Source organism: Hypanus sabinus, chromosome 2, assembly GCF_030144855.1.
Source record: "Hypanus sabinus isolate sHypSab1 chromosome 2, sHypSab1.hap1, whole genome shotgun sequence".
NCBI lineage: Eukaryota > Metazoa > Chordata > Chondrichthyes > Myliobatiformes > Dasyatidae > Hypanus > Hypanus sabinus.
This window is the reverse complement of record NC_082707.1, coordinates 44,060,592-44,087,556: the sequence shown is the minus strand read 5'-3', so window position 1 is coordinate 44,087,556 and position 26,965 is coordinate 44,060,592. Positions and strand designations below refer to the sequence as shown.

General features: G+C 41.4%; 1 protein-coding gene across 2 annotated transcripts in view; it reads right to left on the bottom strand.

Moving 5' to 3' along the window:
- LOC132404634 (protein FAM131A-like) overlaps positions 1-26,965 on the bottom strand; it is an 80,387-nt gene that overhangs the window by 2,500 nt on the left and 50,922 nt on the right. For both annotated transcript variants that reach the window (XM_059988946.1, XM_059988943.1), the window contains exons 4-5: positions 25,917-26,099; positions 6,386-6,514 (exon numbers count right to left, since the gene is read on the bottom strand). In XM_059988946.1, coding sequence (XP_059844929.1) covers positions 6,386-6,514; positions 25,917-26,099 — 312 coding nt within the window. The remainder of the gene's footprint in view (positions 1-6,385; positions 6,515-25,916; positions 26,100-26,965) is intronic.

Genomic DNA, 26,965 nt, shown 5'->3' with positions numbered 1-26,965 from the left:
TTCATGTAAAATCTAAATAAGATACACCATACTTTCATTTAAAGCATCCAAAACAAAAAACAAAGTACTGAATAGGATTTATAGCCACTCCTATTAAAGCTTCTCTTCCCACAGCCCTCCAGCTAGAAATGGAAGACGGGGCCAAATAAATTTCTGCATAAATTTGTGCTTATACCCATTCATCTCCACCACTTAAATCACAAAGCTGGCCAAAAGGACATCTGAAATGGCATTATGGTGGTTTATATCCGGCATCAGGGTGTAAAATTACTCTACAGTGAGAGTAGTGCCATTCCCCGTATGATCACTCATTTGAGCACGGTTCTGGCAATTTATTAAGCACTCATTTTGGCAGAGTTTCAGTCTTTCAAGTTCAAAGTAAATTTATTATCTATGTATTTATATGTCACCATACACTACCCAGTTTTCATTTGCTTGCTGACATTCACAGTAGAACAAAGAAATACAATAGAACCAATGAAAAAATGCATGCAAAGATTGACACACTACCAACGTGCAAAAGAAAATAAACCATCAACTACAAAATAGAATTAATAATAAATAAAATAATAAATTAATAAATAATAATGAGAACAAGTTGAAGAGCCCTTGAAAGTGAGTCCATTGGTTGTAGAATCAGATCAGTGTTGAGGTGAGTAAAGTTATGCATGCTGGTTCAGGAGTCTGATGTTTGAAGGGTAACAACAGTTCCTGAGCCTGGTGGAGTGAGGCCTAAGGCTCCAGTGCCTCCTTCTTGATGCCAGCAGCCACTCCCCATGGTAACTGTAAGGAGGAGTAATGGCCCCAGATGTTGTCATTCCCACCAGAAAGATAACATTGGACAGCAAAGCTTTTGCTTCCTGTATACTCTTGAGTCTATCTTATGGAATTTTGGCTGCTAATCATGAAAATTGCCAGAAAAATTTCCTGTCACACACCACTTTTTTGAAATCACCTATATTTATCATTTCAATTCATAACTCAAGTCAGAATAACTGATTCCAAGTTGAAGGAAGGCATTTTTGTTAGTCCAGAATTCAAAGAGGTCATCAACAACAAGCCATTCAAAGAATATCTACTGGGACTGGAGAAAATTGTATGGAAGGTATTCAAGGATGTTGTTGAAAGTTTTCTTGAAACCAAACAATATGCAGCTGGTTGACAATATGTTTCAATCACACAAAACCATGAAGTGCGACATGTCACTAAAGATTCATTTTCTACATTCCCATTTAGAATTCTTCCCTGCAAATCTTGCTGCTGTCAGTGATAAGGATGGTGAAAGGTTTCACCAGGACATTGCTGAAAGAACAGTATCAGGGCAACTGGAATCCATCAATGCTGTCTGATTACTTTTGGACACATAAGTGAGAAGCCTCAGACACTGAGTATGAATGAAAATCATCAACAAAGCATTCTTAGCTTAGTTGAACTTCTGCAAAGTGTCAGCACCATTATGCAATTAAATGCATTATAGTCAAACAAAGTTAATTTCTTGTTTCTCCAAATTCCTACATGATACAAGGAGTCTGAAATTATATTGGTGTTCAGCTTCAAGCGATCTAGCAAAACAAAACAATATTCTGAGGAAGCAGCAGTTTTGAAAAAAAACTATTGTCCTGTGTAAACACCCAGGAGGGCCTGAATGCCAGGGGATCTCTGAAGGCTGTGCTGAGTAGAGCCTGGAGACAAGAATACACAGTCGTTAGGTGTGACAATTTATAATCAAATGGACAGACCGATAGAATCATTTGGTTCACTTTGGGCATCATGATTTTGCAGACTCCTTGCCGGAAGCATTTTCTCTATCAAGAAGCCTCTCGTATCCCAGGCAAACAATGCTTCATTCCCTCTACTCTGCTGGTAATGGAACCTAGGCTACTGAGTTGGGATGTCCTTCCAGCTGCCAACTTCTGCTTCCTGCGCCTGCCACTTTAAGCATTTGATCTCTTTGTCATTCTTTCTCTGCCTTCAGATGGCAGGTTATGGAGTATGCAGTGTCCCACTGAAAAGGTCTCTGCGCCTGTGTATGGTGCAATTCACCCCTAACTACTGCAGGTAATGGAACCATTGTTTTTGAACACCATTGCTGCTTTCTGCAATAGGACCATAAGATATAGGATCAGAATTAGGCCATTCAGCCCTTCAAGTCTTCTCTACCATTGATCATGGCTGATCCAGTTTTCCTGTCAGTCCCAATCTTTGGTCTTCTCATCTTGTCCCTTCATGCCCTGACCAATCAAGAATCTAGCAACCTCTGCCTTAAATATTCATAAAGACTTGGCCTCCACAACTGCCTGTGGCAAAGATTTCCACAGATTCATTACCCTCTGGCTAAAGAAACTCCTCATCTCCATTCTAAAATGACACCCCTCTATTCTGAGACTGTGTCCTCTGTCTTAGACGGTCCCAACATAGGAAACATCCTCTCCTCATCTACAGTATCAAGGCCTTTCACCATTCGATAGGTTTCAATGAGGTCACCAACCATTCTTCTGAATTCCAGTGAATACCAGGCCCAGAGCCATCAAACACTCTTCATATAACAGGCCATTCAATCCTGGAATCATTTTCCTGAACTTCCTTTGAACCCTCTCCAGTTTCAGCTCATCATTTCTAAGGAGCCCAAAACTGCTCACAATACTCTCACGCATCATTTTCCAGTAGTCTGATATCCACTCTCATCTCTCTTTTATACTTTATCTATCTGGAGAAACTTTTGGTATCCTCTATAATATTATTGTCTCTTTTACTTTCATATTCAATCTTTACCTTCTTAATAACTTTTTTAGTTGTCTTCTGTTGGTTTTTAAAAGCTTCCCAATCCTCTATCTTCCTACTAAATTTTGCTCTGTAATATGCCCCCTCTTTGGCTTTTATTTTGGTTTTGACTCCTCTTGTTAGCCATGGCTGTGTCATCTTGCCTTCAGAATACTTCTTCCTCTTTGGGATGTATATATCCTGCGCCTTTCAAATTGCTTCCAGTAATTCCAGCCATTGCTGCTCTGCTATCATCCCTGCCAGTGTTCTTTTCCAATTAATTCAGGCCAACTCCTCTCTCATGCTTCTGTAATTCCCCTTACTCCACTGAAATACTGATACATCAGACTTTAGCTTTTCCTTCTCAAATTTCTGGATGAATTCGATCATATTATGATCACTTATCCTTAAGGGCTCTTTTACATTTTTTAAATTCATTTATGGGACGTGGGTGTCACCAGCTAAGCCAGCATTTATTGCCCACCCCTAGTTGCCCTTGAGAAGGTAGTGATCAGCTGCCTTCTTGAACTGCTACAATCCCTGAGGTGTAGGTACACCAACAGTGCTATTAGGATTAAACGCTCTAATCAATTCTGGTTCATTGCACAACACCCGTCAGCTAATCTCCTAGTGGGCTCAATCATGAACTGCTCTGAAAAGCCATCTCGTAGGCATTCTAGAAATATCCTCCTCTCAGAATCCAGCACCAACCAGATTTTTCCAATCTACCTGCAACGTTTCTGGCTCTTGTGTGGTTGTTTTAACAGCAGCCATCTTTTGAAATTCAAGGAGGAGTTCAAGCATAGTCACTTTCTTGGAAGATGCCAGCTGTTCAACATGTTGGTGTGAATTCCCCAAGAAAGCAGCACTGATGTGTTTTTCTTCTGGAAACATATTAACCATGGGGATATCCTTCTGATGATCCACTAGCTCCCGAAAACCTTTTCTCAATAATAAGAGGTAGAAACACTGAGGCTGCAAATATCTTGCTCATCCTAGAGGTGAAGGTACATGAAATTCCAAGGAAGTAAAGTTAACAAGACTAGCAAAACAAAATCACCTTCAATGTGTTAACGGAGAGTCTTCGTCATGAAAGATAGAAATCTGCCTCACTGTTTGAGCTTTCCCAGCATTTTCTGCGATTATTTCAGATCTCAAGCCTCTGCAGGTTTTGCTTTTCAATAGCTTGAAGTCATTCTGCTGAAAGATTAGCCACTAAATTGTATTGAATGCAACCATTAAGTAGCTGCAAAAGTGCATCATGTGGAAGCACCTGATAGTGATAAACCAAAGAAAGTACTTCCAGAAGTATTAATGTTGGCACTTAAATTTTCAAATGCATTTGAATTGTCCATAACAACACCATATGTCAGGGACATCTGTTAGATTCTGGCAACCTGCATTGCCATGGCAGTGATTTCCGAGTGCTTCTGATGGCAGAAACAGAGCAATCAGATGCTCATCCCACAACATCATTGCTCTTCCACTGATCTCGAATTCCAAGATCTAAAGATGAAAAAGCTGGGCAGTGTCCACTCCTTATATTGGAAACTAAGAGATGCCTATAAGTGCAGGTCAGACAAGTGAAAGAATGGCTCTGGTTATCAATTCTGCCAATTTAAGACTGCATAACAGCCATAGGCAAGGATCGCACATGAATAATGGAGTGATAACCAGCCAAGAGATCATGGGCCAGAGAGAAAACATCAGAAGGAGGCGATAAAGTAAATTATTGATAAAATATTTAAAAAGTGATGATGTGGTGTAAGGTTAGCAAATGTGCAAGGACTAGTAACATTCCTTTCAGAATTTCAGAAATAAAAAAAATCTAGTGGGAAAGACAGAGAAAGAAGGAGCACAAAATTCAAGTCTTAAGTAACATTATTACTTATAACACTGATGAAGGGTCACAAAATATCAACTGTTTATTCTTCTCCATAGATTATGCCTGACCTATTGAGTTCCTCCGGCATTTTATTCTGGACTTCCAGTATCTGAAGAATCTCTTGAGTTTATTGTTACCTATAAACTTTTGACATAGAACCATAGAACATTACAGCACAGAAACAGGCCTTTTGGCCCTTCTTGGCTGTGCCGAACCATTTTTCTGCCTAGTCCCACTGACCTGCACCTGGCCCATATCCCTCCATACACCTCCCATCCATGTACCTGTCCAAGCTTTTCTTAAATGTTAAAAGTGGGCCTGCATTTACCACTTCATCTGGCAGCTCATTCCGCACTCCCATCACTCTCTGTGTGAAGAAGCCCCCCCTCCTAATGTTCCCTTTAAACTTTTCACTTTAACCCATATCCTCAAGTTTTTTTCTCCCCTAGCCTCATTGGAGAAAGCCTGCTTGCATTCACTCTAGCTATACCCATCATAATTTTATACACCTCTATCAAGTTTCCCCTCATTCTTCTACAGTCCAGGGAATAAAGTCCTAACCTATTCAACCTTTCTCTGTAACTCAGTTACTCAAGTCCCGGCAACATCCTTGTAAACCTTCTCTACACTCTTTCAACCTTATTAATATCCTTCCTCTAATCTGGTGACCAAAATTGCACACAATACTCCAAATTCAGCCTCACCAATGCCTTATACAACCTCACCATTAACATTCCAACTCTCATACTCAATACTTTGATTTATAAAGGCCAATGTACCAAAAGTTCTCTTTACTATCCTATCTACCTGTGACACCACTTTTAGGGAATTTTGTATCTGTATTCCTGGATCCCTCTGTTCTACTGCACTCCTCAGTGTCCTACCATTTACCTTGTATGTTCTACCTTGGTTTCTTCTTTCAACGTGAAATACCTCACACATGTCTGTATTAAACTCCATCTGCCATAGTTCAGCCCATTTTTCCAGCTGGTCCAGGTCCCTCTGCAAGCTTTGAAAACCTTCCTCACTGTCCACTACACCTCCAATCTTTGTATCATCAGCAAATTTACTGATCCAATTTACCACATTATCATCCAGACCATTGATATAGATGACAAATAACAACAGACCCAGCACTGATCCCTGTGGCACGCCACTAGTCACAAACTTCCACTCGAAGCAATCCTCCGCTACCACTCTCTGGCTTCTCCCATTGAGCCAATGTCTAATCCAATTTACTAACTCACCATGTATACCTAGTGACTGAATCTTCCTAACTAACCTCCCATGCGGGACCTTGTCAAAGGCCTTACTGAAGTCCATGTAGACAACATCCACTGCCTTCTCTTCATCCACTTTCCTTACAACCTCCTCGAAAAACTCTAATAGATTTGTTAAACATGAGCTACCACGCACAAAGCCATGTTGACTCTCCTTAATAAGTCCCTGTCTATCTAAATACTTGTAGATCCTATCTCTTAGTACTCCTTCCAATAATTTACCTATTACCGACATCAAACTTACTGGCCTATAATTTCCCGGATCTTATAACAACACTATTTGTTCATACTTTTTACCATTTTTACACTGGAGTGAGCTAAAGGAAATATGCACAAAGATAATTAACAAAAAAAAACAGGATAGCTTATAAATAATAATTTCTATAGCAACACTCCCGCAGTTCTATAGTTGCAGACTAATTATAAATACCACAGAAATGCTTGTAAAGGTCACCATTACCAGCTGTTTGTGTGCTGTCAGTAGTTGGTACAAAATCTTCATCATACGAATCATCATTTGACTCATCACCATCGACAGACGACCATGCTTTCAGTTTAGCCTCTGCAATTTCAAACTGTTCCGCCACACCTGAAATACAACTGATATCATGTAAAACTACTGTGTAAACAGATTAGTGAAACAAAACCAAAAAAAAAGTTACCCAGTCAGAAGTTTCAACAGTCTGGAAGAAGATGCATTACAATTGCTCTCTGAACTGCAACTCATTCCTCAATGGGAGAAAAGCAACAACAATTTGCATTTACAAAGAATAAAATTGTAAAATGCTGGAACCAATCAGTGGGTTAAACAGCATCTGTGGAGAGGAACACAGTGTTTCAGGCTGGAGACACTTCAACAAATTTGGGAAAGACAAGTTAATTTTAAGTTATAGAGAATGTGAAGTCAGGGTTCATCTGGTTGATGAAGTGCAGTAGGGTCTAGTGGCTCAGGCTGTGTTAATGGAGTGAGCAAAACTGAGACAATATCATAACTTGATGAAATGCAGTGGAAATAGCCAGTTTTGATACAGGTAGAAAGGGAGAATTAACTCAAAGCGTAAAATTCAAAGTTGCAGCCAACTTGATATAGTTAAGTATTTCCCAACCTTTTTAAGCTCTTTCATACTTTCCAATGTCCCTTCAAACTTGCCAATGCCTCTCTTAGTAACAATATTCTTTGCAGTGCCCCCATAGTGCAAAAACATGTCCACCATATGCTAACATGAGAAAAATTATTCTGCTTTAAATATTTTGTTTGACTTTAGACCTAGCTTACACAGTACCTGTGCACTGGACAGCAGCTTCAATATCAATGTGTTCCTTGAGCTTGATGGTTTTTAGCGAGAGTTGAAATACCTGGTTCAAGTTCAAAAGTCTTAAGTCCCCAGTATAACAATGTCCATGCGGTTTCTGTTCATTGTGAGTATGTGGTTCACTGTACTGAAGCCTCATTTCAACAAGGTAGGAGGATGGAAATGCAAAGAAGAGCAGTTTGGCTCTTCTCCACAGACCAGAAACTTCATGTGACAGCATGGCCACATATCACAAAAGCCAACAATATTGAAAAGTGTTTTTGCTTCTTCATCGTTCTGAATTTTGATTAATTCTTCTTGCAATCTCTCTTTCTTTTCTTCCACCTTGCAAAGAAATGGTTTAATTACCCAGTCCAGAATTTCTAGATCATTCAAATCCTTGAATCGATTATGAAAATCCTTCTTTAGTGACTGCGGGCAGAAGCAGTACTCTTGCAAATCACCATCTGTGAAAGAGAGTGCAATACTTTCCATGCAGGGAAATTGCGAGAACATTCTTCTCCCAGTATTTTGCTTATATATTTCCAATTTTCTGATGAAAGTGGACACTGCACTTTTTGCCTAGATTAAATTGATATTGTCACCCTGCAGTTTCATATTTGTTCATTATGTCATACAGATCAGCTAGGTATGCCACATCTCCACATAGAAGTTCCATCTTGTTTACCAAGCCCGTGTCAACTTTGAACAAAAATTCAACCACAAAGATCAAAGAGATCAAAGAAATGCTTTAAGCAACAGCCCTTTGACAGCCAAAGCATTTCAGCGTGAAGAAGCAAGCATTCAAACTCTTCATCGTTACCTTGGCATAACTGGTGAAATATTCTGCTATTTAATGGATGAGTTTTAATTTTGTTGATAACAGATATTACAAGAGTCTTGCTTGAAAAACGTCACTGGCTGAGATTTTTAGCCGCGAGATGTTGATGATGAATTACACAATGGATTGAAAACAGACTTGGTTTTTCTTTGTTCATGAATGCCATTAAATCAGCGTGGCAACCTGTCATATATGGTGCTCCATCTGTTGCACAAGAAATCATGTTCCTAATTGGTATACTTGTATCCTCAGTATATATTTTGAGTTCGCTGTAGATTGATTCTCCGTTGATAGTTGTTTTAAATTTTTTTACGAAAGAGAATCTCTTCCTAACTTTTTCCATTGTTGAAAAACTGTACATATACCATTAGCAATGCCTCATTGTCTCACACAATTGACTCATCCAGTTGTATCCCAAATTCTGTTTTTTGTAGCTCTCTGTGTCAATGTCTTCACTCATTTCATCAATACGACAAGCTACAGAGAAATTAATTATAAAATACTGATGTCCATATCGAGAACAGTGGTGAGCACTTCTGATACAGCAGGCATTATTGATCTTTCACCAATTGTATGAGATTTTCCACACTTTGCTATCACTGTTTTTTGCCAGCACTGTATCTTTGAGTGACCTGTTTTCTGTAGATCTGTGGAGAAAGTTGAGAGGGTGTACTTCACTTACCAATTGTTAAATTGCATGAACTCGTTCTGTGCTGCAAATCAAGGGGAACTGTTGGCCACCTTGGTTGCTAATATATGCATTCCCAATAATGTCTGGTTGGTAAGGTTGAATGAGACTGCCTACTTTCAGACATTGTGACGCCTGCAGAGCTGTGATTCTTGTGGTGTTGCAGTGATTGGAAGAGCCTGCTCTACTAACAGTCAGTCAGGTCTCGTGCCTCAAGTTAGGGTACTGCTTACCATCCCCCAAGAATCTTAAATGCTCCCTGACACACCCTTAGGGCGTGTAAACGCGCGCGGGGGGGGGGGGAGGGCGCGGTACCACCCCTGTTGAGAATCACTGGTCTAGCTCTTCATTAGCTTATCCTATCTGCAGCCTTCCTATTATCATGCAAGGAACCATGGAGAGATAAATCAGCAATGAAATGGGATTGAAAATTGAAATTGCAAGCAAACGAGAGCTTGAGTGTCTGTGGACTGAACCCAGGTGGCCTCCAAAGCGATTATCCACTCTGCATTTGAATTTACAAATTTAGAGAACACACTGTGAACAACAAGTGTGTAGTATGCTTGCAAGAAGAGCAAGTGAATTGCTGCATCACTTTGAAGGACTGCTTAGGTCGATGGATGACGGGAAGAGAAGAGACAGGAGGACATGGCACCCCCTGTGATTTCATAGGAGAGTGCAGTGAGGGGAATGATTGGTGGAGACAGAAAGTAGACAGGGACAATTATCCAGTATGTGATCTTTTCTGAAAAGTTTTCATGTAAGTTGTTTTTCCAAAAAAGGTACACAAATAACTTTATACATGAGAGAATTTCTAGATTAAACTTTAGTTTGTAACTTAAACTTCCTTCTGAGAGTTCCATGTCTATAATTTTATTTTATTCATCTGTCTGAGCGTTGTCTGCATTATCTGATTCATGTTCAGAAGTTTGGTGAAAAGTATCAAAGCAACACTTTGATAGTATCACTCATCTGTCACTGTTTAAAGGCCACAATAAATGACATTTATAATCTCTGCTTTTGATCCTCAACGTGTAAAGCACCAAAGTTCAGAATTACTTCTCATTTTCATAAGTTAATATAGAACGCAGATACTGACTTTCAGATTTAAATGTATTGAAATTTTAGGCATGTAATGAAAAATTGTTCCAGTTCAATAGTGAAGGAGAAAAGTCTAAGATAACTGAGACAGTTTCAACGAAAGCAAAAAGAGCCAAGTGGAGATCTGGCATGCTTCACTCTTGCCTACCAAACTAATACCCTTACACTGCTCCCCCACTGCATGACATTCCCAATAGGACTTTTGTAGAACACAGAATAGTACAGCACAGTACAGGCCCTTCGGCCCACAATGTTGTGCCAACCCTTAAACCCTGCCTCCCATATATCCCCCCCCCACCTTAAATTCCTCCATATACCTGTCTAGTAATCTCTTAAATTTCACTAGTGTATCTGCCTCCACCACAGACTCAGGCAGTGCATTCCATGCACCAACCACTCTCTGATATCCCCTTTGAACTTTTCACCCGTTACCTTAAATCCATGTCCTTTTGTACTGAGCAGTGGTGCCCTGGGAAAGAGGCGCTGGCTGTCCACTCTATCTATTCCTCTTAATATCTTTTATACCTCTATCATGTCTCCTCTCATCCTCCTTCTGTTCAAAGAGTAAACCCCTAGCTCCCTTAATCTCTGATCATAATCCATACTCTCTAAACCAGGCAGCATCCTAGTAAATCTCCTCTGTACTCTTTCCAGTGCTTCCACATCCTTCCTATAGTGAGGCAACCAGAACTGGACATAGTACTCCAAGTGTGGCCTAACCAGAGTTTTATAGAGCTGCATCATTACCTCATAAACTCTATCCCTCGACTTATGAAAGTTAACACCCCATAAGCTTTCTTAACTACCCTATTTACCTGTGAGGCAACTTTCAGGGATCTATGGACATGTACCCCCAGATCCCTCTGCTCCTCCACACTACCAAGTATCCTGCCATTTACTTTGTACTCTGCCTTGGAGTTTGTTCTTCCAAAGTGTACCACCTCACACTTCTCCGGGTTGAACTCCATCTGTCACTTCTCAGCCCACTTCTGCATCCTATCAATGTCTCTCCGCAATCTTCGACAATCCTCTACACTATCCACAATACCACCAACATTTGTGTCACCTGCAAACTTGCCAACCCACCCTTCTACCCCCACATCTGGGTCATTAATAAAAATCACGAAAAGTAGAGGTCCCAGAACCGATCCTTGTGGGACACCACTAGTCACAACCCTCCAATCTGAATGTACTCCCTCCACCACAACCCTCTGCTTTCTGCAGGCAAGCCAATTCTGAATCCACCTGGCCAAACTTCCCTGGATCCCATGCCTTCTGACCTTCTGAATAAGCCTACCATGTGGAACCGTCAAATGCCTCCCTTACTTCTGAAGAATACATAATTGGTTGAACATTCCACAAGAACTGATGAGGCCACATCAAAAAATAGTGGACCTCAATCTCTTATTACAAAGCCAGACAATACTTATGGTTTATCCAGGAGAAATAAGATATTACAACACGCACAAAAAACGCTGGAGGAACTCAGCAGGTCAGGTAGCATCCGTGGAAATGAACAGGCAATGTTTCGGGCTAAGATATTGCGTGATTTCTTCATTACCATGTTCCTAAACCCCAATGCCCCTCATAATCCACCTGCCGGCAAGTTAAAGAAGTCATGAACATCCTTGATCTGATGACCAAAGCCATCCTCTCTACAGGCTCTTCTGTTTGATACAGCTGTCACTTGCCACTAAACCATCCCCAGCAGGATCACAGTTCTTGACTCTGTTGTCTCGAGCTGCTCTCCTATCTACCCACATGCTCTCCCTCAGCTTATATTGTATATGAGATCCACCCCCCTGTAATATGACCACGTTTCAACTAAACTTTTGCTGGGACCCCTGCTAGATGTGGGTTATGTGTGGACGTAGTGTATGTAATAAAACAATTCAGTTCCCAGTGTGCAATGCGGGCAGTGACTTTGGTGAAAGGGACACACACACACACACACTCTCTCTCTCTCTCTCACTCACTCTTGGCAGGCTGAAGGTCGTGAGTAAAATGTGGTCAAACTGAAGCCATTCTGTAAATCTGTAAATAAAATAGTCCTAGCTCTTTTACCCGCGCAAGTTTGCCTTGTAAAAGAATGAACATAACATGGTGACAGAAGTTAGCGTGAGGTCTAAATACAAAGCATAACTGAATATCGTGAGCAACTGAGAAAGAGACACTGGTTCCAACACAGTCTTTTAAGAGACTCTTGGATAGGTACACGGAGCTCAGAAAAGTAGAGGGTTACGGGTAACCCTGGGTAATTTCCAAGGTAAGTACATGTTTGGCACAGCTTTGTGGGCCGAAGGGCCTGTACTGTGCTGTAGGTTTTCTATGTTTCTCGTGAAGCTGCCAGCCGTGTCTTGAAGCTGCTGAAGTTTACTGGATTCACCAAGAGAATACCAGGTGAGAGAAGCCTAGAATATTCTGTAATGGATAACCGAAGTCCTCCTGAAGCTATGCCGTTTACCAGCAATCTAGCTGATTGCTTCAAACATCAATTCAATATATATTCAAAGCATAATAGAGCTTTGACCAATGGCCAGTCGGCTGGGTTTGGGATTGATTAGTGACAGCAAATGAAAGGAAGGCAGGGCAAGCGCAGCGGCCATTGTTGCAGCTTCCATTGTCTGAGTGGACAGAATCGGAGTCGTGATCTTGAGGCTTCATCGAAGAGAGGCTTCAGTCAGAGAAAGCAAAGGAAAGAAAAGTTTTAAGTTTTTTCCTTCACTTTATATCTGCTCAGCTAGGGACTGTAAGGATGCCAGGCAAGATAGCGAAATGCTCCTCTTGTGGGATGTGGGAAGGCAGGGAGACCTGTGGTGTTCTGATGACTATAAATGTGAGAAGCGCATTCAGCTGCAGCTTCTAACAATCCGTGTTCAGGAGCAGGAGCTGTAACTAGATGAACTAAGGGATCATTTGGGAGGCTGATAGAAAACTAGTTACACCCAAAGTTCAGGACACAGGAAACTGGGTGACAGTCAGAAATGTGAAAGGCCAGTGCAGAGTACCCCTGTGGCCATCCTCCTCAACAACAGGTATATCACTTTGGATACTGTCAGGGGGATTGACCTAACAGAGGAAAGTCACAGTGGGTGGGTCTCTGGCACAGAGTCTGCCTCTGAGACTCAGAAGGGAAGGGGGAGAGGAGGGACACTGTGATGATAGGGGATTTGTTAGTTAGAGGAATGAACAGGAGGTTCTGTGGGCTCAAAGAAGATTTCAAGATGTTGCCTCCCAGCTACCAGGGTCTGGGATATCTCAGATCAAGTCCAAAGCATTCTGAAATAGGAAGGGTGAACAGCCAGTCATGGTCGATGATATGGGTAGGATGAGTGACGAGGTTCTGCATAGGGAGTTCAGAGAGTTAGGTGCTAAGTTAAAGGGCAGGGCCTCCACGGTTGTGATCTCAGGATTGCTACCTGTGCCTCGTGCTAGTGAAGCCACAACTTGGAAGGTTATACACTTTAAAATGCGGCTAAGGAGTTGGTGTAGGGAGGGCTGAGATATTTGGATCACTGGGCTGTCTTCCAGGGAAGTTTGGACCTGTACAGGGGATGGTTTGCCCCTGAACTGGAGGGGTCTAATACCCCAGCAGGGAGGTTTGTTAATGCCGCATGGTGGGGTTTAAACTAGAGTTGCAGAGGATGGGAACCAGAGTGCCAGGACAGTTAGTGGACAGGTTGTGGAGGCAGACCTCTGACAAAGTTAGGAATCAGAAGGTTGAGCATGGTGTGACTAGTGTCCTGAGCTGCGAATATTTCAATACAAGAAGTATCAAAGGAAAGGCAGATAATAGTGCTGAAGATGAGGTAGCTGGTTTACCAACAGAGCAACGTGTAGTGAGGAGAGGCTGTTGATAGGACAAAATTGCATTCAACAGGATGAGTTGCAACATAAAAGGCAGACAAAATCAAAAAGGGTAAATACAGGACTGAGGGTGTTGTATTTGAATGTGTGCAGTATATGGAATAAGGTAGATGAACTTGCAGCACAGCTGCAGATTGGCAGCTATGATGTTGTAGGTATCACTGAATCATGGCTGAAAGATTATAGCTGGGACCTTAATGTCCAAGGATACTCATTGTATCAAAAGGATAGACAGGAAGGCAGAGGGGGCAGTGTTGCTCTGTTGGTAAAAAATGAAATCAAATCATTAGGAAGTGAGAAGGGGTCAGAAAGTGTTGAATCATTGTGGATAGAGCAAAGGAACTGCAAGGGTAAAGAGACCCTGACTGAAGTAGACGAACCTCCCGAACAGTAGTAATGATGTGGCCTACAAATGACACTGGGAGATAGAAAATACATTCTGAAAGGGCAATGTTGCAGTAGTCATGGGGGACTTCAATATGCAGGTAGACTGGGAAAATCAGGTTGGTGCTGGATTATAGCATGAGCTATTTCTAGAGTGTCTATGAGATGGCTTTTTAGAGCAGTTCATGGTTGAGCCCACTAGGGGACCAGCTATTCCGGATTAAGTACTGTGCAATGAACCAGAATTAATTAGAGAGCTTCAGGTAAAAGAACCATAGGGGCTGGTGACCATAATATGATCAAATTCACCAGGAAATCTGAGAAGGAGAAGCTAGAGTCAGATGTATCAGTTTTACAGTGGAATAGAGGGAATTACAGAGGCATGAGAGGGGAGTTGGCCAGAATTGATTGGAAAAGAACACTGGCAAAGCAGCAATGGCTGGAATTTCTGGAAGCAATTCAGAAGGCAAAGGATATATACATCCCAAAGAGGAAGAAGTATTCTAAAGCAAAGATGACACAACCATGGCTAACATGGCCAACATAAAAGCCAAAGAGAAGGCACATAATAAAGCAAAAATTAGTGGGAAGTGGGATTGGGAAGCTTTCAAATACCAACTAAAAAAATTCATTAAGAAAATAAACATGGAATACAAAATTAAGATAATCAGTAATATTCAAGAGAGTACCAAAAGTTCATTCAGATACAAAAAGTGTAAAAGAGAGGTGAAGGTGGAAATCGAACTGTTGGAAAACGATGCTGGAGAGGTAGTAATTGGGGGCAATGATATTGCAGACGAACTGAATAAATATTTTGCATTAGTCTTCATTACCAGTATTCTGGAAGTTCCAGCTGTGTGAAATGTGTGAATAGGTACCATAACTAAAGAGAAGCTTCTTGAGAAACTGAAAGGTCTGAAGGTAAATAAGTCATCTGGACCAGCTGGTGTACACTCCAGAGTTCTGAAAGAGGTGGCGGAAAAGATTGCGGAGGCATTATTAATGATCTTTCAAGAATCAGTAGATTCTGGAATGGTTCTGGAAGTCTGGAAAGTTGCAAATGTCCCTCCACTATTCAAGAAGGGAGAGAGGCAACTAAAGTAAGAAGGGAACCTAGTCTGACTTCAGTAGTTGGGAAGATGGTGGAGTCGATTATTAATAGACAATAGACAGTAGGTGCAGGAGTAGGCCATTCGGCCCTTCTAGCCAGCACCACCATTCACTGTGATCATGGCTGATCATACACAATCAGTACCCTGTTCCTGCCCTTTCCCCATTTCCTTTGACCCCGCTACCTATAAGAGCTCTATCTAACTCACTCTTGAATGCATCCAGAGACTTGGCCTCCACCGCCTTCTGGGGCAGAGCATTCCACATATCCACCACTCTCTAGGTAAATAAGTTTTTCTGTATCTCTGCTCTCAATGACCTACCCCTTATTCTTAAACTGTGGCCTCTAGTTCTGGACTCACCCATCAGCGGGAACATGTTTCCTGCCTCCAGTGTGTCCAATCCCTTAATAATTTTATACGTTTCAATCAGATCCCCCATCCTTCTAAATTCCAGTGTATACAAGCCCAGTCGCTCCAATCTTTCAACATATGACAGTCCCACCATTCCGGGAATTAACCTTGTGAACCTACGCTGCACTCCCTCAATCGCAAGAATGTCCTTCCTCAAATTTGGAGACCAAAACTGCACACAATACTCCAGGTGGGGTCTCACCAGGGCCCCAGGTACAGCTGCAGAAGGACCTCTTTACTCCTATACTCAATTCCTCTTGTTATAAAAGCCAGCATGCCATTAGCTTTCTTCACTGCCTGCTGTACCTGCATCCTTGCTTTCATTGACTGATGTATAAGAACACCTAGATCTCGTTGTACTTCCCCTTTTACTAACTTGACTCCATTTAGATAGTAATCTGCCTTCCTGTTCTTGCCACCAAAATGGATAACCTCACATTTATCCACATTAAACTGCATCTGCCATACATTTGCCCACTCACCCAACCTGTCCAAGTCACCCTGCATTCTCATAACATCCTCCTGACATTTCACACTGCCACCCAGCTTTGTGTCATCGGCAAATTTGCTAATGTTACTTTTAATCCCTTCACCTAAATCATTAATGTATATCGTAAACAGCTGCAGTCCCAGCACTGAACCTTGCGGTACCCCACTGGTCACAGCCTGCCATTCCGAAAGGGACCTGTTAATCACTACTCTTTGTTTTCTGTCAGCCAGCCAATTTTCAATCCATGTCAGTACTCTGCCCCCAATACCATGTGCCCTAATTTGCCCACTAATCTCCCATGTGGGACTTTATCAAAAGCTTTCTGGAAGTCCAGGTACAGTACATCCACTGGCTCTCCCTTGTCCATTTTCATAGTTACATCCTCAAAAAACTCCAGAAGATTAGTCAAGCATGACTTTCCCTTCATAAATCCATGCTGACTTGGACTGATCCTTCTACTGCTATCCAAATGTGTCGTAATTTCCTCTTTTATAATTGACTCCAGCACCTTTCCCACCACTGACGTCAGGCTAACCGGGCTATAATTCCCTGTTTTCTCTCTCCCTCCTTTCTTGAAAAGTGGGACAACATTAGCCACCCTCCAATCAGCAGGAACTGTTCCTGAATCTATAGAACATTGGAAAATGATTAACCATGCATCCACGATTTCTAGAGCCACCTCTTTAAGTACCCTGGGATGCAGACCATCAGGTCCCGGGGACTTATCAGCCTTCAGACTCAACAGTCTATCCAATACCGTTTCTTGCCTAATATAAATTTCCTTCAGTTCATCCTTTACTTTCCTGGGAGATTGTTTGTGTCTTCCCAAGTGAAGACAGATCCAAAGTACCTGTTCAACTCATCTGCCATTTCCTTGTTCCCCATAATAAATTCACCCATTTCTGTCTTCAATGGCCCAATTTTGGTCATAACTTTTTTTTTGCTATTCACATACCTAAAGAAGCTTTTACTATCCTCCTTTATATTCTTGGCTAGTTTACCTTCGTACCTCATTTTTTCTTGGCATATTGCCTTTTTTGTTATCTTCTGTTGCTCTTTAAAAGCTTCCCAGTCCTCCGGTTTCTCGCTCATCTTTGCTGTTATACTTCTCTTTTATTTTTATACTGCCCTTTACTTCCCTCGTCAGCCACGGCCGCCCCTTACTCCCCTTAGGATCTTTCTTCCTCTTTGGAATGAACTGATCCTGCACCTTCTGCATCATTCCCAGAAATACTTGCCATTGTTGTTCCACTGTCTTCCCTGCTAGGGTATTATTCCATTGAACTTTGGCCAGCTCCTCCCTCATAACTCCATAGTTCCCTTTGTTCAACTGTAATACTGACACATCCGATTTTCCCTTCTCCTTCTCAAGTTGTAGGTTAAAACATATCATATTATGGTCACTACCTCCTAATGGTTCCTTTACCTCCAGGTCCCTGATCAAATCCGGTTCATTGCACAACACTAAATCTAGAAGGATGATGTCTCAGGGTTCTAGGAGAAACATGATAAAATAGGCCATAATCAGCATCGTTTCCTCAAGGGAAAATCTTGCCTGACAAATCCGTTGGAATTCTTTGAAACAAACAACAAGTAGGATAGACAAAGGAGAATCAGCTGATGCTGTGAACTTGGGGTTTTCAGAAAGCCTTTGACAAGGTGCCACACTTAAGGTTGCTTAACAAGCTGCAAGCCCATGGTATTACAGGAAAGATTATAGCATGGATAAAGCAATGGTTAATTGGCAGGAGGCAAAGAGTGGGAATAAAGGGTGCCTTTTCTGGCTGGGTGCCGGTGACAAGCAGTGTTTCACAGGGGACTGTGTTGGGACTAATGCTTTTTACGTCAATGATTTGGATTGGATGATGGAATTCATGGCTTTGTTGCAAAGTTTGCAGACGATATGAAGGCAGGTGAAGAGTTGATGAAGTAGAGAGGCTACAAAAGGGCTTAAGACAGATTCAGAGAATGGGTGAAGAAACGGCAGATGGAATATAGTGCTGGGAAGTGTATGGTCATGCACTTTGGTAGAAGAAATGAAAGGGTAGACTATTTTCTAAATAAATGGAGAGAAAGTACAAAGAACTGAGGTGCAAAGAGATTTGAGAGCCTTTGTGCAGGATTCCCTAAAGGTTAATTTGCAGGTTGTGGCTGAGGTGATGAAGGCAAATGAGATGTTAGCACTCATTTCAAGAGGACTAGAACATGAAAGCCAGGATGTAATGTTGAATCTATAAAGCACCAGTGAGGCCTGTTGTGAGCAGGTTTGAACCCCTTATCTTAGAAAGGATGTGCTGAAACAGGATTCAAAGGAGATTCACTAAAATGATTCCAGGATTGAATGGCTTGTCATACGAAGAGCATTTGATGGTTTTGGGCCTGTACTCACTGGAACTCAGAAGAATGAGATGTGACCTCACCTATTGAATAGCGAAAGGCCTTGATGGAGTGGATGTGGAGAGGATGTTTCCTATGGTGGGAGAGTCTAAGACCAGAGGACACAGTCTCAGAACACAGCTGAGGAGGAATTACTTTAGCCAGAGTGGTGAATGTGAGGAATTCTTTGCCACAGGCAGCTGTGGAGGCCAAGTCTTTATGTTTATTTAAGGCAGAGTTGATAGATTCTTGATTGGTCAGGGCATGTAGGGATACGGGGAGAAGGCAGGAGATTTGGCCTGAGAGGGAAATTGTATCAGCCATGATGAAATGTTGGAGCAGACTCGATGGGCCAAATGGCCTGATTCTGCTTCTATACCTTATGTTCTTATTTAACAGTGAGGAGAGCCAGATGCATAGATGAACAATTGAATGTGTCTATCTTTCTACATGTAATTGGCAAAGATGTTTTGGACAACTATTACAGCTTTCAAACTGATGAGACAGTCCTGACGTTCAACACTCTGGTGATAAGATTTGAGGAGTATTTTGTCCCAAGTAAAATCATCAAGTTTGAAAGATACAAATTCCTTGCCTGTGAATAGAAACAGGGTGTGAGCTTTGCCAAATACTTAGCTGAACTTCACACACTGAGTAAGTGCTGTGAGTTTGCAGATTTGAGGGACTCACTAGTTAGAGACAGAATAGTCTGCTGAATCCCAGATAATGGACTTAGAGAAAGCCTGCTCTGTGAAAAAAGAATTAACACTAGAAAAGACTGGAATATGTGTAGGACAGCAGAGACCACACCAGCACAAGGTAAGGAGCTGCACAGAGCAGAAACTACAGGGCATGCTGTGAAAACAGAGGGGCAGATCACAAGGTGTTTCCCAAAGCAACAGTATAGCCAAGAGATAGGCTCAAACAGTGAACGTGGAGGTAAGCACATTCCAAAGAAGTGTCCTGCTTATGGAAAATCTTGTAATAATTGTGGGAAGAAGAGTGATTTTGCAAAGTGCTGCAAAGCTGGGGCTAGCATGAGAAAAGTGCACAGTTGAAAGAGGAAATGTAGGAAGTCTTTGTGGATTCTCTAGACTGCTGGTGCTGGTAAGACAGAGTGGATTGTTCCAGTGAGTGTGAATGAGACAGTAATTCCATTCAAGCTTGACACTGGAGCCAAGGTGAATGTGTTACCCATGGATGATTACAAGACTGTCAAAGTATTGAACAAGAAGTACCCAGTGAAGTTAAAAGTGACAGACTATACTGGGGAGAACATTCCAGTAAAGGGTGGCCTCCAAGCACAAGAAGCCACACCTAAAGGCACAGCAACTGATTGCAGAAAAGCTCAAGGGCTCAGATACTTACCTCGTGTACACAAAGTTCATGCAGATGAGACAGTAGCTCCTGCTCACTGTGCATGCTGGGAAGTTCTGTTTACACTTACAGACAAACTTAATTAAGAACTAGCTCACATGGAATGGCTAACTGTTACACAGAAAACTGAAGAACCAACAGATTGGGTGAGCTTGCTGTCATTGTGTGAAAAGAAAATGGAGCATTGTGGATATGTCTAGACCAAGAGATCTCAATAAAGCCATCCAAAGAGAGCATGTTAAATCGGAAACATGGGAGGAGATCACGTCCCGGTTTACAGGTGCCAAGTGGTTTATCAAACTCGATGCGTCGTCTGGGTTTTGGCAGATGAAGCTTGATGAGGCAAGTCTGAGACAATGTACACACCAGAGGATGGATATCTCTTTCTTTGTTTATCTTATGGGATCCTGTCTGTACCAGAAGTCTACCATAAAACCAACCACATGGTCTTTAAGGATATGCCTGGTGCTGAGACCATGATGGATGACATCATTGTCTCGGGGTCCACCAAGGAAGAACACGATGCACAACTGAGACAGGTGCTAGTCATGACAATTTGAAAAGAAAATATGAGTTTGGTGTTAAGGCACTGAGTTTCATAGGAGATGTCATATTGGAAGTGGGAGTAAAGCCTGACCCAAAAAAGATGTTAGCCATTGAAAACCTGGAGAGGCCCTGAAACAAAGAAGAGGTGAGCCATTTCCTGGGGATGTTGACTTACTTGGCTAAGTTCGTCCCTTGACTGTCTACATGTCAGCACCACATAGGTTACTCCTTGAGGAGCGAAATGAGTGGATTTGGCCTTAAGATCAAGAAAAGTATTTGCAGAGGCTGAAAAGAATCTTAACTGAAGAGCCCATCCTAAGATTTTTTGATCCAGAAAAGTGTACGAGGAGCTCGGCTGATGTTTCCCGTATGGCCTTGGAACAGTACTACTACAGCAACATGATGACAAATGGCAACCTGTGGCCGATGCATCAAGGTCTTTAACAAGTGCGGAAGGAACTATGCAAAGATAGAGAAAGAGCTTCCTTCCAGCACATATGCATGCACAGGTTTCCATCAGTACATCTATGGAAAAGCTTTTGAAATGGAGACAGACCATAAACTCAATTCTGTCCAAACCCACTGAATGGCTATCCAATGAGGATACAGTGCAGGTTGATAAGATTGCAGAAATATGATGTGAAGACAATTTATACACCAGGAAAATATATGTTTGCTGCTGATGTATTGTCTCACTGATATACAGATTAACGCTGATACACCTCGTGATTGTTACCTCAGTTCCAATATCCCCCGATAGAACAGAGAAGATCGGGGCAGCAGCAGGGACAGATGAAACAACGAGATAATATGGAAAGGACGGCCAACAGCTAAGAATGACTGTCCAATGTGTATTTAGGGTTACTGGGCTCGCAGAGCTGAACTGTCAGTAATGGAAGATATCGTCTTCAAAGGGAACAAGTTTATGATGCCAGTACCACTACGCAAGGAAATGCTTCAGAAGATACGTAAAGGGCATCTTAGTGAGGAGAAATGTAAACAAACAGTTTGTAAAGTGAAGAATGAATCAAGACATCAGCCGGAACACTGCTTCATGTGAGATAAGTCTTACCAAAGCAGCAAGCAGAACCACTTACACCACACTCTGTTTCAGACAGGCCGTACTTCAAAGCTGGAGTGGATTTCATGGGTTGTAATTGGAAGAGTCATATTGTTGTAACAGACTACTTTTCCAATTACCCAGAGGTTGCAACACTGCAATCAACATCCGGAGAAGTGGCCATCGCCTTCCAGAAAGCTGTGTTTGCCAGGCAGGGGGTTCCACGAGAAGTGGTATCAGAAGATGGTTCACAATCCTTCAGCTGTGAATTTGAGTCCTTTCCTAATGATTGGGGGGTTTTGACATATAACTCCCAGCCCACATCACCCAAAATTTAATGGCCTAGCAGAGAGTTTGGTCAAGATAGTCAAGGGTCTCATGAAGAAAGCAGAAGATGGATGAGAGGATTTCTGATGATTTACAGAAGTGCGCCACTGCAGGATGGCCTCTCTTCGGCCCAAATGCTGATATGTTGATGTATTCACACTAACCCTCCTGTGTATGAAAACCTGTTGACACCTAAAGGAGCACACAAGGTCAAATTAGCTAAAGTGACAAGGAAAGAAAAACAGAAACAGTATCACAACAAGACTGTAAAAAGCCTACCAGTCCTGAAACCTGGAGATCAAATGCGAATCCGAGATCACGATACCGGTGCACAGTCCATGCAAGGATATGTGCAAGAGGAAGTTGCTTCATACTCCTGCCAGATCCAGACAGAGCGTGGAACCCCTCTGAGAAAGAACATGCGGCTCTACGACCACAAGCTCCAACCCTTAGCTGTGACACATCACCTGTCAGTACATCAAAGGGTCCAGCAGATGAGAAAAATAAACTTGTTGCTCAGAGTACTCAAAATGACATTAATATTAACACAGCAAGTGAAAGCAATACATCTGTGGAGAGAAACAGCAGACCAAAAAGGACCACTAAGCCACTTCGGAGACTAATTGAGAGATGATGAGTGAATATGGGGCTGTATTTGTTCATTACAATTGAAGTTAATGTAAATATCTCTGTTGGAACGCTCATTACAATTAACATTAATGTAAGTATTTTTGTTGGGAAGCATTATTTCTTCTTGCAGGTTTATGGGGACATATTATTCTGTTTATTTTTCTTCAAAGGAGGAAGATATGCTATATTTGTGTATACAATAAAGAAATTCAGTTCCCAGTGTGCGATGCTGGTGATTCAGATGGAACTGGAAGTGACGTTGGTGAACGGGACACACACACACACACACACTCACACACTATTGGCAGGCTGAAGGTCTTGTCTAAAATGTGATCGAGCTAAAGCCATTTAGTTAATCTGTAAATAAAAATACTCTAGAGTTTTAAGCACACAATTTGTCCTTTTTAAAGAACAAATGTAACAGATTCCCCCTCTTCAGATATTATTGCCCATTCTCTGACCCTCTTTTTAAGCTGCCATTCCATCTAGTCTTCAGCAATCTCTAATCTGTGCCCAACTTTTCTGCAATACCCTCACAAACTAAGTCACTTAGTGACCATAATAAAACTGGTACTTTACAAGGGCCAGTGTTCTGTGGTTTAAACTCTACATGCTTCACTCGTTTTTTTGAATCGTATTTGGTTAGGGAGATGCAATTTTTTTCACACAGGTCCAAGATCTTCTAGAAAAGAAGCTGGGCTGAAAGGTTTTTTTAAATCACATTTAATTAATAAAATGTCTACAAGTAGGCATCAGCCAGCACTGACTATGCTTGGCTGAGCCCACTCCACAGGGCTCTGAAATTATTTTTCCTCTGTGTCCTTTGTTGCTCTACAGTCAATATAAAACTTGTCCATTGTCCATGGTCCATTAACCTTCTGCCATTGTTTGGGGTAGTACCATTCCCCCCCCCTATTTAATTCAAGTATAGCATATCAATAAAACACTTTTTCTCTCCCATCTTTACAACACTATGGAATTCTCTCACTGGCTGATGCTTTGACTCACCTTCTTCATTATGCAAGTACTATTACTTGTCACCAACCCTCTCACTTCCGGCATCTGGCTACTTACTGGAAGAAATAATAACTAACTTCACATTGTGCAGAGCTTCCAAGCCTGTAAATCTACTATCATAAAATTACCAAGGCCCACCTTGGCTTAGTCTGCTCACAGCTCAAACCCATGCCAATATTCTTATGTAAAGAGTTGAACGAAATCCCATGTTCTCCCATCTTTCACCTCCTATAAAGCAGCTCACCTGAGCCTCTTTATCTTAACTTCCCCACACTCGCCAACCATCACCAAGCTCTACTTTGCTTCACTTTCATTTCACTGATACCACAAATCTATTTTTCTTCTTGTTTGTCGACCCCTTGGGATCTGAAGTAACTTGCTTCCACTTCAATTTTGCGGGTTTTGAGGTGGCTGCCGAGGCCAATGTAGAAACGACAAAACTCTTCCACAGATGACAAAAGAGGTGTCTGCTGGGATAGATAGGTATCCTGTGAGATGGTGAGGTGATGCATTCCTTCTACCCAGCCCTCACATCAAGTTTCTGTGTGTATCCGGTGACTAATGGTTCTCAACAGCATCTAAGTGAACTTGAATACCCTTTTGCAAACAGAAATAAAAGAAAATCCAAAACCCTCTGGGAGAAAGGACTTGTGAACCCTCACGCAGGATTCCCCAATGATTAATTCGCTGGTGAGGAAGGCAAATGCAATGCTAGCATTCGTTTTGAGAGGACTAGAATATAAAAGCAAGGATGTAATGTTGAGACTTTATTAGGCACCAGTGAGGCCTCACTTGGAGTACTGTGAGCAGTTTTGGAACCCTTATCTACCTGTAAGAAAGGACGTGCTGACCTTGGAGAGGTTTCAAAGGAGGTTCATGAAAATGACTCCAGGATTGAAAGGATTATCAAATGAGGAGCATTCTATGGCTCTGGGCCTGTATTCACTTGAATTCAGAAGAATGGGGTGTGGGGAACCTCATTAAAAGCTATTGAATGTTGAAAAGTCTTAAAGGAGTGGATGTGGAGAGGATGTTTCCTATGGTGGGGGAGCATAGGACCAGATAGGACAGGCTCAGAATAGAGGGGTGTCTATTTAGAATGGAGATGAGGAGGAATTTCCAGAGAATGGTGAATCTGTGGAATTCCTTACCACAGGTGGCTGTGGAAGCCAAGTCACAGGGTATAAGTAAGTTCTTGATTAGTCTTCTCACTCGTCCTTTCTAAATTAACCTGTTGGATTACAAGTACATTCTCTGGAATGCTTGTGTTGCCAGAAGCACTAAACTTATTTAAACAATATTTCTGCCTTTTCCCTGAAATTCTGCAGGTGCAGCTCCAAACTACAATTAAGAATGTGAGCATTTTTTTTTTTGCAAATAAATAGCAAGCAGAAAAGACTCTCACTCACAATAATAAGAATTAGATCTATTCACCAGCCTATCCAAAAAGAAATGTGAGTCTGTTTATCAAAACAACTTTCACCCTGCCAACCTCTAAGTTAAAACCTATCAAACCCACTGTCCAACAGAAGCAAACACTATAAAATTTTACCTTAAAAGGAAGAGAGAAATTTGAAAAAGAACACAAACTAAGCTCAGTTACTGCTGTCTTGAACAGTTTCATTTAATCACAATTTCAGTGCAGTGCAGATACATCACACGTAAGGCTACACTTCATTGATGTATTCAATTATCATTTACAAGATACATTCATCATCTCCTGTGTAGCAGGATATGAACTTCACAGATCTCATTGCATGTGAATTTTGTAACTGTAAAAATTGATATCCTTCATAAACCAATGCACAAACTGGGATATACTGCTACCCATGGATGCATATGAATTTCTTTATCAACATGAAGGGACATTCTTCAACTGAGGAAGTGCCCATATGCTAAAAAAATATATGCAGTTATGTATATACTTGCACCAACTTTCCAAATGGGGAAAAGAATGGGTTGAACATCTTTAGTGTAGAAATTATGCTTACTACTTGTTAATTGCTTTAGTGCACAAGTGCAGTCATTATATTGTCCTGGTTTGAAACTTCAATCCCCACAGAAAAACTTAAATCTCGGCTGACACTCAGTACTGTACAATACTCAGGAATTAATAAACTGTTAAAGTGCAAGAGACCATTAGAAGTGGAGGAAAAAGTAATTTTTTTAAGGATGAAATCCATCTCTAAAAAGAAATAAATTTAAGAGGGTGCGAAATTAACATTAGCCACTGCACAAGAAAAAAACTATGAATTAATGACACAACCAGTTCTAATAATACAGATAATTTAGAATAGTACTTAGCATAAGATGACAATATAATTATCATTGAGAACACTCATCAGCACAATCTCAAAATATATAATTTTTCTCTCTAAGGGCCAAACAGATTGCATTGCATGAAGTGAGCTGTCTAGGGGCTGCATTACAGTGGTTTCATTGCACTGGTGTCTATCTAAGGACTGGATTTACCTGCTGCAAATCGTGCTTCCTGTTCACCTTCGCTTAAGTCGGAGTAGGAATTGAAATCAATCTCGAGAGTCATCGGCGACTCCATTGGCTTACACCAACCTTTCCACTCGATGAGATGAGCAACCCGACCCTGAGCCATGGCTGTAGGCTTGGTTACATGGTCTTTCACCACCTGGGAAAAACCTGGAGAAACAATAAGAAACTCCTTCAGAAAAATAAACACATGGAAAGTGTGGTCATCTTCAAAGAATGCACCAAACAATGAAAGGACAGACCCTGATTTAAATATTCAATTACTGAATTAATCTCTTTTAATGCAATTCCAAAGAGTTGTATAAAGAAATTGGTATAAAGTGTAAACATCAACATTAATTAAACACAAACCTACCTTCATCATTACAAATGTACAAGTCTCACACTTATCAAGAAGAAGAAGCAGGTTTTAAGGATACAGGACAAGGATAAGCTGCTTTTAAACAGGGCAAAGCAAAAGGCCCAGTTGCATCTTGACTTCACCATGGACAAAACATGGCTTGGAGTTCAGGAAACCAAAATTCCAAAATATAAATGATAAAGATGTGAAAAAGAAAGTAAAACCTGCTTATCCTCCAAATATTGTAACAGAAGGTTGCAACAAGATCCAAGAAAATAAGAAATACTGAAATGTTAGGGCTGTGATTTTACTCTTGGATTAACTGGAGAAATATTAACAAATTTCACGACACATGCCTGTGGTATCAAATCTGATTCTGATTCAAACAACATAGGGTAATTTTAAGTTCAAATTTATTAATGGAGTAACCTCTTCTATACACAGATAAGCAAGCAGCATCTTCCTTAAATTCATATAATCTGATTTTATTTGTACATTTGTCAAACTCCATCACCTACCACCCCACCAGTCTCTGTGTCCAGCACATAATTCTCCATAACTTCCACCACCTCCAATGGGATCCCACCACCAAGCACATCCTTCCCCTCCCCCCCCCAACCTTTTGCTTTCCACAGGGATCGCTCCCTATGAGACTCCCTTGTCCATTTGTCCCTCT